This window comes from Octodon degus, unplaced genomic scaffold (genome assembly GCF_000260255.1).
Source record: "Octodon degus isolate 3935 unplaced genomic scaffold, OctDeg1.0 scaffold00154, whole genome shotgun sequence".
Classification (NCBI taxonomy): domain Eukaryota; kingdom Metazoa; phylum Chordata; class Mammalia; order Rodentia; family Octodontidae; genus Octodon; species Octodon degus.
The window spans coordinates 1,522,834-1,537,435 of record NW_004524730.1 but is presented as its reverse complement, the minus strand read 5'-3'; the positions used below and the strand labels follow the sequence as shown (position 1 = coordinate 1,537,435).

The following is a 14,602-nucleotide window of genomic DNA, read 5'->3' as shown; positions in this document are numbered from 1 at the left end:
TTTATCAATAAAACTTTGAAAAGAAAAAAAAATAACCCTGTGTGCCAGTCACATACTGATAACGAAACAAAATGAACAGCAATTTCTGTATTCTTCCAAAAAAAAAAAAAAAAAAAAAAAAGACTTTACCACTGCTACTCAGGTCAAAGAGGATACAGTGAATTTCAATCTTATTCTGACAACTTCTGTAGAAGTGATGCACACCCCTCACTCACATCACTGGCCAACCCACTGGTCAGTATGAAGCAGCATGACCCATCATGCCCAAAGCAGGAAGCCAGCAATATACATCAAACTATGCAAATGCCCATCACTACCCCTTACTGGCTCTGTCGACTGGGCCAAGCACTTACCTTTCCAGCCTCAGTGTCCACACTGCACAATGGGCACAGTGCTGCCTATCTCATCAATGACGGTGGGACTACAGGAGACATAAGGCATGACATTCAGCACTATGCCATGCAGAAGAGTTCAATCAATGACAGCTTTTAATGGCAGGCCTCACTCACAACATAGGGACACATGGACTTGGGAGACAACAGGCTGAAATTTGAACTCAATATCCTGAAGAGAGGCAGTAGACAGTGACAATGGCTCCTCTAACCTCTTTTGTACCCACTTGTAGCACTGGAAAAATGAGGATGATCTAAGAATGAAGTGAGGTGGATGGTGTCTCTTCCGTGGCCACTGCTGGAGCTACAGTGGCCAAAATACAATTCAATCCATTTGTGATTTAGACCACATCAAAACTGTAGAAGGCACTGTTCAGTGTACCTTCCTGCATCCACAGAAAGAGTGTGTATCTTTCTCTCTTCCCAAACAGCTAAGACAGAAGCATAACAAATAATACCTATTGGAAAGGATGATGAAAATGCTGTAAAACTGAGCAGATTGGCAAAGCTGCCCAAGTGTGCAGACACCACATGTCACCTGCACTGTGCAGCTGCAGTGGGAAAAGGAAAACGGCACAGCTGTCAAGTGGTCGCAGGCCTGGCAACACGTTCATCACCAGGCTAAAGCCTGGACAAAGCCTGAGCAAAAGCTTCTGCAGTTGAAAGCCAGAGAATGGGCAACTATAAGGTGAAACTATTGAGAATATGTAGATATAAAGCAATCTTCTGCGCAACTTTTATTAAAACAGCTAAACTTCTAAAAAAGAATGAAGTGAAAAAACTTCCACACACAAATGTGGTGATGTGCAGATTCTAGTCATCTTCTCTTTCCTTCTCAGAAGAGAAACTGTGTGGCTTTGCCCATTTTCCTGAAGTCCCATTGGACTCAGTGAAAAAAACAGAGGGCCCATCCTACTTGCAGGACACACACAGCTGCACACAGGACAGACAGCTCTGGTTCTCCTCAAGAGGAAACAGCGCCAGCAGCTGCAGCCCGCCCCTTCCAGGAAATTCTCTGCACTCATGCTGCTTGGCTACAGCCCACGGCTCGCTCCCTCCCTGCACACTCACCACCGGAGCCTCTGCGCGGGCATCTGTCCTTGCTAGGTTCTCATTTGCATCCACAACTGTTTAGCCTGAGCCTCTGCAGTGCCGTGCTAAGTAAGATGCATGGAACTTCCTGTTCCCCTGGGAACTCATCGCTAGAGTTGTTCGGGGGACCCTTTTGGTTTTCCCTTTGCTCTGGGGTTGTGCCTTTGCTTCCTGGACCTTAGAAGACTCATCTGCTGCTCTATGTACACAACCATGGAATGATGATTAGGTTGCAATGGCTGGGTATAGACTTCTCTGCTGAGACACAGGGCCTGCGAGGCAGGAACACGCCTCCATCACCCTTGTAATGCAGTGTCTACCACAGGCAGTGGACACACTGCTCTTCAGCATCTGCCCTTTAACTCAGGCCAGCTCTGCCCTGCAGTCATTTTGATACACTCAGAGACACCAAGGGGGAGAGGGCAGGTGTGTGTTCTCTAGGGGAACAGGAAGTTCCATGCATCTTACTTAGCACAGCACTGCAGAGGCTCAGGCTGAATAGTTGTGGAAGCAAATGAGAACCTGGGCCCTTATGCTAGGACACCTTATACACACTCTAGTTGCATCTGCTTCCGAGGCTGGCAGGGACATACAAGGAGTGACATTCACTTGGGGCTACAGATGCCCAGTGAGTAATTTCGGCTCGGATACCTGCTCAACCCTGCACATAAGCCAAGTTACTCATTCCAGGAATGTCTGTCGAAAACAGAAAAATAACCTAAGATTCCCCTTCAAGATTGAGGACATTAAGGTAAGCAATTTACAGGGACATTTGCCTACCAATAAGGCTCCTATGTTGTCCTAAATACAGTCACCTTGGATTCTAGCTAAACCTTTCGCAAAACTGAAACTGTCGCAAGCAGAAGCAATCATTTCATAGAGACCAGATCACAGCCCCAAGCAATGATGACTTCTCCAGAGCCATCTTGTGAATGCTGAACTAGGTCAGCATTCACAAGATGCTAGGTCAGCTCAGCCTGCTATAAAACTGACCCTAGGTCAGCTCAGACCCTAGGTCAGCTCAGCCTGCTATAAAACTGATCTTTCCTTTGTTAACGGACCAGTCTAATCTTCTCCATCACAGCTGGGTCCCCTTCAGCCTCCTGAGCTGAAGTCCTTCCCATTTTCTCTTCCTTTCTAATCCCACCTAATAAATCAGCCTATGGGTGTCATTGATGTGTTCTTAAGTGCTTTTCTGAAACAAGATGTCAAAGGCCCTCCCAGGATGCATTCAGGTCCCCTCTACTGAGGGGATCTCTGGACCCTGTCTGACGACAACTTTAGTAGGTCAGCACAGACCCTGCAGAAGAGCCGGCTTTTATCCCTTTCACCCTCAGGAGCTGCTGCTGCTGCCTCCAGCAAGTCCAGTCACGTCACTGGGGTTCTCTGCACAGAGGCAATGACTGCCTCCTCTGTGTGGGATGGGAAGAGGTCCCATCTCTAAGAGGGTGAAACTGATGCAGGGAAAGCCCATCTTAGAAGTGCTAAAGAAAGGGGCCTTTCTTTCACATCTTGCCCCCTTAACCAGGCCATCAGATATGGGCAGTAAGAACTTCTCCCCCTCATGCACCCTGGCATTCAGCACACAGTATGAGCTTAGGGAAGGCTACTTTCTGCCCCTCAGTGGCAGAGGATTCAGCGTCAACAGCTCAACAGTTAGAACAGGATAAAGATGTTCATGTGCTCAATAATCAGGCCAGGCCAAACCAGCCCAAAGTCATTATCAATATCCTTCAGCAGAATCACTTGGTAAAGCTTGCGAGTTGTATGTGAGTGCTGGATGGGAGGTGACTTGGAATCCTACCCACCCTTCAAGGCTCAGGCCCCAGGGGTCCCCTCATCAATGCCTTTCCCAGCCCTGTGAGGCCATGACACCACTATGTGGTTGGCTAATACAAAGAGAAGGATGAGGACAAAAGGTAACAATAATGCCAACTCTGTGTTAGGATGACTCCAAAGGATGCTGCTGTGGTTTTGTCTATAAAAGAAAGAGCTAAGACTGTACAATATGCAGAACCCAATTAGGGAAAATGTTTTGGCTCACAATGTGTCATGAATCAAAAGATGATTCTGTAGTGGTCAACATGACCCAGCGGGGAGAATAGTCTGCTTTATTTATTAGGCCAGTTTCCCTAAGTAAGTTCTGTTAAATTATTCATATAGGCTGTGTCTTCTAATCTATGCTGTATGCAAAATAACCTTAGATGTTATTACTAATGACCCACTTTACACACTCAACAAAGCTTCCAAGCTTCTACTCTTATGTCATGAGAGAGCCATACCAGATGAGTTGCTTATTTAGGGTTGGATTATCTACTGAAGGGCCTGTAATTCCTCCTTAGATTGTGAGTACCTAGAGGACAGGAATCATGAATTATATACTCAGTCATATAACAAGTGACTTAAAGTCATAAAGGCCTGCATCCTAGTCTCTCATTTGCCTGCTAAGTGGACTTGGGCAAGCGAGGTAGCTTCCCTGGGCCTCTTGTTCCTCATCTGACAGGGTGTGAGGTTTAAACGAGACCACACTCACAAAGCATTTTCCACACATTGTGAAAGCCCAGTGAATGGAAGCTTCCAGATCTAGTTGGTGTTCAGTGTTGGGGCATGTTTGTTAAGTGGGAGAACCCTTCTCTGAATTCCAATTCCCAGTCCAAACTCTTGAGTCCCCAGCCTGCCCCTATAGAAGCCTTCAGTGGTCTGGGCAGTCAGATTAAAAACAAAAGCAAACAGCTGCAGCGAGTTGGGATAAGAAGCACCTTGGGTTCTTTTTCTTGCCAGCTCCTGTCAAGATGTTATAGTGCTCTGGTCTGATTTCCATTATATTTCTGAACAAATGAATTCCTTCTGAAACTTTGTACCCAACTCTCCTATGAATCATATGAAGATGGAAAAGGACATTTTTCAGACTCTTGTTGGGTGAGGGGGTAAGAGGACAGACAAACACACAGACAGACAGACACACAGACAGTCAGACACACAGACAGACAGACACAGAGACAGACAGGAGGCTCAGAGCTGGCCTCTGGTGTCAGGCTGGAAGTGCTAAGAAAGCATCCACCTTCCCTGCCTCTGTACTGCAAGTCCAGGAGACTAGTATATATGGGGCTACTTTATTACACCATTACACCACTCTGATATTTTTCCTAAAATAATTCAAGATGCTGAAAGAAAAGAAAAAGTCAATAGTGGAAGTTCAATCAAGTCACAGGCTGCTGAAGGTAGGTGCCATCAGGAATATTCTATTCAGCCTAGAGAGAATTAACTGCAAAAAAGAAAACTCTGCCATGAAGTTGAGGAATGTGCAGGGTCACAAGCGAGGTCAAGGACAGATGCCACCTGGAAGTCCAGGCTACACCTTCCAGGTCCAGTGCTGGAGGCCAAACCACAAAGGCCTGGCTTGCCAGCTCACTAGTCCTCTTCAGTTGATTAGGCAGTCTCTAGTTAGCCAGCTGAGTTGGGAGAAACCAGCCAGACAAATGGTCTGGAGTTTCTATTACCCACTCACTCAAAGTCCTGCCAGGGGATAACATCCTAGAAGGGACAAGGAGAACTTGGGGACATCAGAGTTGGCTTGCAACTTGATGCTACTCCACAATAACTGTGTAGCTTGGGCCAAGCACCTCCAACATTTTACAGCACACATCTCCCATATTAAAATGGAGGTGACTGTGTCTGCTCCCAGGAGTGGTCTGGTCTGAAATGAGGTAGCCCAGGGGTCCTAGCAAGTGTCGGACATCTACAAAGCACTGAAGAGTCCCAGATCTTTCTCACAGCCTGCTTTGGGCAGAGTAACGTGGAAGGAAGGTGTAAAAGGACAGGGAGATCATAGACATGGATCTCTAAGACTTCTTTTGGATCAGACAACCCTTGGCTTCTACTTCTAGGGAGGTGCCAGGAAGGGCCAGGGCCACTTCAGATTTACTCTGAAAGTGAGCAAGGAGCACTGGTGAGTCAGCTTGGGGAGCCTGACTCTCTGCTCAGCTTTCTGTTTGATTCCTCCTCTAAGGAGGACAGAGTTTTCAACCTTCTGGGGCCTAGCACAAATCTGTGAGTCTACATTTGGGGAACTGGGGGATGTCTAGTGCCCCTACTTTTTCTACACTCACACGTGGCTCCCTGGGTCCCCTACCACCAGCACCCAGAAGGTAAGAGGTGAAGGCACCACAATGCACCTCGTTCACCTGTTTCACTCCTGGAAAAACAGAGAAGTGTCACGACTTCCTGGAAGACAAACTCGTGGTGGAAGCAGACATGCTCTGGTTCCTCACGGGAGTCAAGTCTTGTCCCCACGCACTCATTCCTGTCCCAGTTTCTAACTGAGCTCCTGGACCAATCCTGCCTTGCTGCTGAAGCTCCAACAGCATAAGCACTGTCAGACACAAACATTGTCACTCTTTTCTTCTCTAAGCCTGCTACATGCCACACTGTCCTGATTAATTCCCCAGATTAAGGTGAGATGGCAGAGTGGACACCTGCCCACTCGGCTTGCTTAGCACCGAGATCTTACGCATGTAACTCCCCTTCGCCGTGCCTCCAGGCTTGTTGGCACTGGCACTCTACATCTAACTGTCCTTCTGGGAGTGCACAGATTCAGCTCTAGAAGCACCAACCTCTGTCCCTGGAATTAAAGCCTGAATATAAGTGGCCCTTGTGCAGTAGATCAGTGACAACTGTGGTCCACTGATGGATTTGGCCACTTGTGCTTGTTAAATGCATCTGTGGAGCCTGCTTTCTTTCTATCTTTCCTGAAATCTAGGTGGTCATCTTTCCTTTGAGGCAATGAGCAGACTCTCAAGCAATTTCTGTTCTGCTTGCAGTAAAGAGAACAAGTATGTGTTGCTTGCATCCAGTGACTTCCATTCCATCTATTCACCATCCTGAGGAAATCATTCTTATGCGTGGTTGGGACACAGTCTAATGAAGATGCCAACAGAGCTGCCAGGAATAGGCTACTTACCAGGCTTCTGGTACCATCCAAAAGGATAGGTGCGGACTTCTGTGTCAGGAGAGCCACAGTCCAAGATGCGCCAGGCTCCTCCTCCTTCCTCACTGCACATCTGCACTCCCAGGCTGCTCAGAGTCAGACACGTCACCTCTCCTCCTAGGGAGCACATAGCCAAGACCAGGATGTTGAGCACAACAGGAGAGTCTAACTTAATGAGAAAAGTCCTACACATCAAGGTTCAGAAGACATCTGATGTTTGCTACTGACTTCTGGGAGAATCTTGGCCTCTAATGCAGACCTGGCACCTCTGCATAAGTGCCTTTGGCCCAGGGGCTCAGGGATAGAGGCACCTGGTTCTGACTGAGCACCTGCCTATTGTGCCAGGCTCTGCTTGCATCACTGTACTTGGTACTCACAGGACCCATAGAGAAAGGTAACATGTATTCCTGCATATGGGAAGACAGCTAAGCCTCAGAGAGAAAACAAGTGACTCTTCTAGAATCACATCACCAGCAAGTTAATGTACAACGTTTTTTGTTTTTGTTTTATTGTTTGTGTTTTGTTTCATTTGTTTGGTGTTGGGGCTGAAACTTGGGGCTTTATATCAAGGAAGCACTCTACAACTGAGTTATACCCCAACCCTAGACCCTAAACCAAGTTTTAAATCCAGATCATAGAGAGGTATCCAAAGTCCACCCCACCTGACCAGAGTGTTAAAAGGTGAGCTAAAGATCACTCAGCCAAATGGCAAGGAACAAAGCTAAGTGGGTCAAGCCAGAGATGCATGCGTAAGGTCAGTAAGTCCCCAGGTCAGGCGTCTCATCTAGCTGCTGCACTGAGGAGCGCTTGTCCCCAGATGCCCCAGCTTATGCATGAGGATCTCTCCTGTCCACTCTCACTTGGAGACTCTGAGGACACAATGAGGTCCTAAGTGCCAATGTGTTTTCTAGCCTGTAGATGCCGTGCAGAGGGGAGAAGGACTTGTTACCGTTCATACCTTTTAACTGGGACACATTTAGAAATCCAAAACCGGTGCAGCACTGGTCCAAATCACATAGCCGTTCACATTCGAAGAACCTGGCATCAGAAGAGAAAGGGCAGATCTGAGCGCCTCTGTGGGGCCCAGCACCTGCTCAGTGGGATGAACTGTCATTGATCTTACTTTGGAGGTCAGCTTTCCTTGTAACTATCTAAAGTATGGGTGCTCTGGTCAATGTGTATGAGTAGATTCCTAGCCTCTTTATGAAAGCAGAGTTCTCTTTTCTGGAGAATGTTGTCTTGACAACCTTCCTTCTTTCTTCCCTTCCTTTCTTCCTTCCTTCCTTCCTTCCTTCCTTCCTTCCTTCCTTCCTTCCCTCACTCATTCACTCACTAAGCATATTTTCTGTGTCCAATACACCCCAGTCTCCAAGTCAAGCTAACCCAGGATTCTCAATTGCTTCTATAATCATTTCAGATAAGAAGGGAGCCTTAGTCTTGGAAGGCACAGCAGCAAAGGCAGCCCCACAATCAGGGTAATCCACCAGGGCTATTTAAGCAGAAAAGAGGTAAACTTGTGTCTCCTTGGCTTCCCTTCTTACTCTGACACCAGCTGCTCATATGCCAGGAAGATGTGTCTACCATGTGGCTCATCCCACTAGGCTTTCTCTGAAGTATCTACTTTGCTTATCTACCTCATGTGGCTCCCAAACCCACTTCTCCTTTCATGGAACCAGTAACAGGAGGAAAAACTTAGTGGCTTCTAACCAGTGCTTTGGAGCTCAGTGCGGTACTCCTCCTGTCCTGACCATGTGTCCCAACCCGCTTCCTGGGAATTTACTCAGCCTCTTTGCCCTTTTCTGGTGTGTGGCCCCTGCCACATTCTTACTGTCATTTTTTCTGTGACCCCTGTCACAACCCAATGTTGGAAGGTTTTATCTGCCAGGTCTTCTGGTTACATCTCTTCTCTGACACCAAGAAGCCACTTCCCCATTCCCTTTCCAAGTCCCTGCCCACCTGTCACCTGTGACTTCCTTTTTCTATTCTGGAATTACATCACTAGCCTCAGCCTGGGCCACTGGTTTTCCCCGTAACCATGCCCTGAGCTGGGATACCCTCCCTCCCAGCCTACCATTTCCTATTCCAGTACTGAGGTCAGGCTGGTCTTTTGTTCCACAATTCTGTCAGCAAGGGTGATGTCCAGTTGGACATCAGGACAGACTAGCAAGAATCATCTTTTTGCCTCCATCTTCAAAAGAAGATTCAAAATGCCAATGACATGGACTCATAACTCAGTGGTTCACAGATCAATAAATAAAATGATTTAAGATATGCTATGTACATGTACCAAATGCCCACAATGAATGTAAACATTATGTGTCAGAAATATGAACTCACAACAATAAGAATGAAAATGGGGAAAGAAGTTGGAGGAATAAGGAGTTAAAAGGGGAAGGAGATTAAGAAAGAATCAAGCTGTGATATATACATTCCCACTCCCTAAGATGAATATAAAGTTTATATACTGTAAACACAAACTAATCATAAAAGTCAAAAGAGTCCCTGGGGATCTTTCTAAAAATTCCAGTTCTTGAGCCCCATCCCAAGAAGGCTGAGTCATCAGTGGTCCAGGATAAGCCCCAGGAAAGTAGTTGATAACAAATACCCCCTGCTCCCTGTGATTCTGATGTGTGAGCTCTATGGATGATATTGAGAAAAACCCCACTTTCAAATAGAACTAAACTATTAAGCAATAGGCAATAAAATAACTTTTTGATACAATAATGGGACAGGAAGTCCTCACAAGCCTATGGCTCTGTTCAAAGTTCTACTTGCTCTCCAGAATCTGAGCACAGTACTCTGAGGTTCCAAGGACCAGGTTCGTTGCTTTGCTTGATAACTTTATCAATTGGTAAGACACAGCTCAATGTGTCTATTTTGCATCATCTGACCAAAAGTTAAGAGCTAAACTTGGTGTTCAGCACCAGTAACTGGCCTTAGCCCAGATTTTAGGTGTGACTACCTCTTTAGACATTTTATCCACCTAGCTTTGGGCTGTGCAGTTATTATTAGGCTTTTGCCTTTCACGGCAATGGCTTCATCCTAGAGTTTTAATCGTAAGTACTGATGGTAATACAGAGGTTGCTTACCCACTGGAAATGGATTTTTCAGACATGGGCACTTTGTTTCTAATGGAAACCCCTGCCAGCTTCTGGAATGGCAGACGAGTGTAAAAGTTCTTCACTCTGTTGTTCAGTCTCACTGCATGGAAGAAGAGAGGAATGTTATCACCTGGAGAGAATGTTACTGAGAACCAATGAATTAAAACCAAGCCCAAAGCTTCCACTAAAGGGGTGCAATAAATAAATTAATTCATTAATTAAATAAGGCACAGTAAATTCACAGTGATTCTCACTCTCACTCCAAATTTCACTACAATAACAGCTGGAATTCTTATGAAGGCACAAGCACATAATGATGGAGGGAATAGGAGAGGGGATTCATTTACACACTTTGCAGAGCTAGAAAACATGCAGAGGAATAAAACTTGGTTCCATAGACTTCAAGGCAGACTCCACTGTCTGTGGGGAGAACCAAGAAGCAAGTCCATGTGCCTCTGGCTCTCAGAAGGCTTGAGCATCTGCAGCTCTGAAGGGAGAAAGAAGCCTAAGCAGTAGATGGGCCGAGAATCTCCCCTAGGAATGAGACCTCTGGGGGCTTTCTGTATTTCCCCAAATGATGAGTGCTGCCTCCTGCCATGGAAGAATACAGAAGGCTTAGTCCAAGAGAGGCCAAACGAGAGGGTCTCTGGGTGCCCTGGACAGTAGATGGGATGTGCACTACAGTGAAAGAGGGGTCCTTTCAAGTCAGCCCCCATGGTAACCACTGAACTGCCTACCTTCTCCCACCTGATTTGGTGTCCAAATCACCAGCAGTTAAGCATATGCTCTCAGCAGGTATTGCAAGATTCCTCCAGATAACAATCTAAAAATACTGACATGAGGAACTTCCCAAAGCATAGCCCAATTGGGTTGTTCTAAAGCCAGTAAGCTTTCACCAGTCAAAGCTTCTCTTTGGCCTTGTGCACTTGGCTTACATTTGAGTGGGAACCTAGGGTGCCAGATGCCTGGTAAGAGCATCCAGCGAGAAAGACGGAAGGGAGGCTCAGGGCAGCCACATCTGGGGGAAAGACAGACTGTATACAAACTCTAGTGTCGTTAGTGCTCCTGATGGGAAGTGCTGACTTAGACGGTGCTAAGTCACAGAGGCTAAGACTGCACAACCTCACGGTGTTCTAGGAACTGTGCATCGGCCACAGTTCTCTCTGTAAATGAGGCTCAAGAGTTGGAGTGGTCTCCAGAGGTGATTTCTGAGCACATTTAAAAGAAGCAAACATAAACCTGGCTGTTTCAGACACCACAGACCCAGCCTCCCACTGGAAGCCCAGCATGTACAGGCACCCGCAGGCTCACCCCTCTTCTGGAACAGGGTGCCCGGCTGCTGTGGCAGGACCAGGCTGCAGCCCTGGGCGCTGGACTCCAGGACATCATCACACACTTGGGCCTCTGGGTAGAGGGAGCAGATGAAGTACAAGGAGTCGCTGTCCGTTACCTCTGCAAGCTGACAGAAAGAGGGCTCCTGGGAGCAGCCTGCAGTGAGAGCACAATTGGTTTTCAGATCTCAGGAGGCTCATGGGTCCTTAATGGAATCCCCTGAGGGAAGTGCCTGGCAGAAGCTCCTCAAGAGGCAGATGCCCACTAACTGTCTAGCCTTGGGTTCGACAGCCCTGGAAGGGGCTGTGTGACTCTTAATAAAGACAGAGGAGAAGCAGAAGTAGAGGGAGAGCTTAAGCTCAGCAATGCAACAGTGAAAGGATGGAATGCTGCTGGATCTACTAATGACCATATCAGAGGCAAGATCTGCAAACCAGAGACCTTGTTCACTTTGTGAGTGATTTCGTTGTCCCTTCTCCACATCAGTCATTGACAGAAGTGCATGCGAGTACCTTGAGGGCAAAAGCATGGCTGATTCTTTTTGTCTTTTATCCCTAAGATCAAATACAAGGCCTAGAATAATATGCATATCCAATAACTCATCAGATGGTTGGATAGAGGTACAGATGGATGCACAGATGGATGGATGGCTGGCTGGCTGGCTGGCTGGCTGGCTGGCTGGCTGGATAGATTCATGGATTCATGGATGTATGGATTAATGAATGGATGATGGTTGGATGGATGAATGCATGGATGCATGGGTGGATGGATGGATGGATGGGCAGATGGACTGATAATAGGTTGATAGGTTCCTGGAGTACCAGACTGACTACACTGTGAGCTTGCAAAAGACAGGTATTGGGTTCTATCTATCATCTAAGAATGCAGTGATCCATGAACTACAGCGCTGAGACTGATCTTGTCTGGGTCACTAGAGCTGAGCTAAGCTGTGGTACCCCACCCCTAATCCAAGGATACTTACGAGAAAGGCACCACAGCTTTGCCTGCTGGGCTGAAAACAGGTGTTTGAAAAGCCAGTGCCGCTGCCTGGGCAGTGATCTGTTTGCATTGACAATAACCTGACTGAAGTCCATGGGGGAAAAAAGGTCTGCTGTTGAACCTAAAAAAGAGAAGTCAACTCCTTTACTTTTATTTCAATTTGAATACAAAACAAGATACCTGCTGTCCCTTCAAGCCATCTGCCCTTGGAGCCTTGGCGTAAGTGACCCTCTTCCCGGAGCACCTCCTGCAGGTGCCCCCAACATGGTTCAGTAGAACTACCCAGATGTCTCTAAGGGGACTGTCCTGACTACTCTGGGCTGTCCAGCTCCCTTCCTCCCCTGCATGCCTACTGCACTTCACATTTGTCTTCCACACCCTGCTGCAGCATCACGTGGCGGATGGTAGTGGGCATCCGACTGCTCTGTGGACGTCCAAGTGCACAGCACATGTACTTAAGAAGCAGCTGTTAGCCAAGGGTGAATACTCCGCACCTCACTGTACCTGGCACCGATGCCATGTGTGAAGCCATTTCCATGTGCTCTCTTTAACTCTGTGCTCCCCCTAAATGGAAAGAGATGAGGACTGGGCCGGCAGGACGGGGCTTCTCTTATTGCTTCCCTAGGCTTGTCTGCAACACTCAGCCTGACCACAGGGATCGGATACAGAAAGGGCCAAATCTCCCTGTGCTTTGGATCCAAGGCCTTTCCCATGCACCCTGAGAAATGCAGTCTGAGTGGAAGCACTTGGAGCAGCTGAGCTGAGCTTAAGAGCATTTCTTCTGCAGACATCTTATCTTCAGCACTCCAGGAATGTGATCAGCTGAGAACCGGAAAGCTGAGCAGAGCTTTTGCTGTTCATGCTGTCTCCTTGCAGGGCATTGGTCAGGGGCCAAGCTCCGGGCCTAGTGGGGGGGAGGGCCGGGGGAGCCCCTGGGAGCACCCTGTGGTAGTGCTGGTGATGCAGGCCCAACACAGTGCTTCACGGTACATTTCTAAAGTGCTTTCAAGTTCTGCCACCTCATGCACATTCACCCTGCTATGAACTGTCAAGTTATCCCCAAGAACCTTTGCCCAGGCTGGGGACCACAGCACAGAGGTTTGGCTGGGAAATGGCTTGCTGGGTGCTTTTGGGGACCAGGGAGCAGGAGACAAGCAACACAGGATGGAAAGGGTGGCTCAGCATCGCGTAGCTCGGGCATGGTCCCAAAAAAATCTGAAGTCAGCATTGTGAGGCTTTTTCCTGTGTTTCTCTAGAGAAGCCAGAAACATGATTTTTTTTTTCACATGATACTTTCCAATTTTAAAGTATTGGTTCAATTGTATTAAAAAAAAAAAGCTTCAAGTCTATTCTATGAATTAAACAAAAATACTAACTGTGTCAGCCAGCCCTGGGGCCTGAGTTCTCACACCCACTAGGCTGTACGAGGTGTTGACTAGGGCTTGAGAAAAACCCAGATTCTGAGGTCAGTTGGTTGGATCGTGGCATTGTTGCATACTTGGTGCTGGGCTGGCTTAAACTTTGGATACCAAGGCACCTCAGCTCCTTCCATTAGTAAGATCGGAACCCTGACCAGCAGAGTGGTGTGGTCACATCATTCGTGAGATGACATACACAAAGCGCCAGCACAGGACCTGGTGGCCAGGAAGTGGGAGGAAAGAGGCCTTGCTCTCCTCCACAGCCCTCCCTGAAGTGCTGTCAGCTTGCTGTCCTTCACAGAAGACCAATGGTGGTAAACTTGAATGCACTAGCAGTGTGCCCAGGGGGCTAGTGTGTCATGGACAACCCTGGGCAAAAGCCAGAAGGGCGAGGAGACAGATCATTTTGTAGAAGACAACTGGGCACAGAGAGGAAGGGTCCTCCCAGTAAGTTGCTGTCCTAAGGCAAAACTGATGTTTCAAGCAAAAATGTTTGAAGGAGACAGAAGGAGAATGACAGCATGGGGATTGGGACAAGAAGAGGAGCTGTGTCCCTGCTGTCCACCCCACATACTGGGATCAAGTATCTGATAGGAAGCAAGGTAGGGTGGGGAGACAAGGGTCAGTGAGCAGATGCATGGCCAGGCTCTGCAGCAGGATCACAGCCACCAGTAGCTCCCACAGCACACAGCAGCTGCTGACACACGAGTTCACGCTCCATATCCCAACAGTTTAAAGAATGGTCCCTGCTATTCCCCAATTCGCCTACCACATGGCTACTGTTATGACTCCTACAGATGAAGACACTGACCTTCGGAGGTGACTCATTTACAAAAGCAGAGACAAAGCTGGGCTTCGAGCCTCGTCTCTTGACCTGAGAGTCCACACTTTAAACAGAAGACCCTCCTCATGGCATAGCAGCTCTGTGGAGGCAGAATGGACTGAGCCATGCTAGTAGAGTACTACAGGACCAGCCTTTTGACAGCTGTTTAGATATATTATCTCATGTGACCTGGGAAGACACTCTGGGAAGGGAAGAATCTACCATTTGAGGGCATCTGTTAGGCTCCAGGCAATGCACAGGAGTTTTACCATCTCCGGGGATAAGAGATGCAAGGCAGTTTCATCCGACAACTAAGGAATCCAAGGGTCTTAGCATGTAAGCAGATTGCGCATGGCCATGCAGTCCGCAAGTGGTAAAGGTAAGAGTAGTCTCTCCTCTCCTCCCCTCCCTCCTTCCCTCCCCCCTTACAATGTGTGCATGTGGTGTCTGTGTGTGTG

General features: G+C 47.6%; 1 protein-coding gene across 1 annotated transcript in view; it reads right to left on the bottom strand.

Annotated features, from left to right (window-relative positions):
* Window positions 1-14,602, bottom strand: part of Tg (thyroglobulin) — a 230,967-nt gene that overhangs the window by 136,748 nt on the left and 79,617 nt on the right. The window contains exons 30-34 of the mRNA XM_004642487.2: window positions 11,887-12,024; window positions 10,884-11,060; window positions 9,561-9,672; window positions 7,430-7,509; window positions 6,445-6,588 (exon numbers count right to left, since the gene is read on the bottom strand). Coding sequence (XP_004642544.1) covers window positions 6,445-6,588; window positions 7,430-7,509; window positions 9,561-9,672; window positions 10,884-11,060; window positions 11,887-12,024 — 651 coding nt within the window. The remainder of the gene's footprint in view (window positions 1-6,444; window positions 6,589-7,429; window positions 7,510-9,560; window positions 9,673-10,883; window positions 11,061-11,886; window positions 12,025-14,602) is intronic.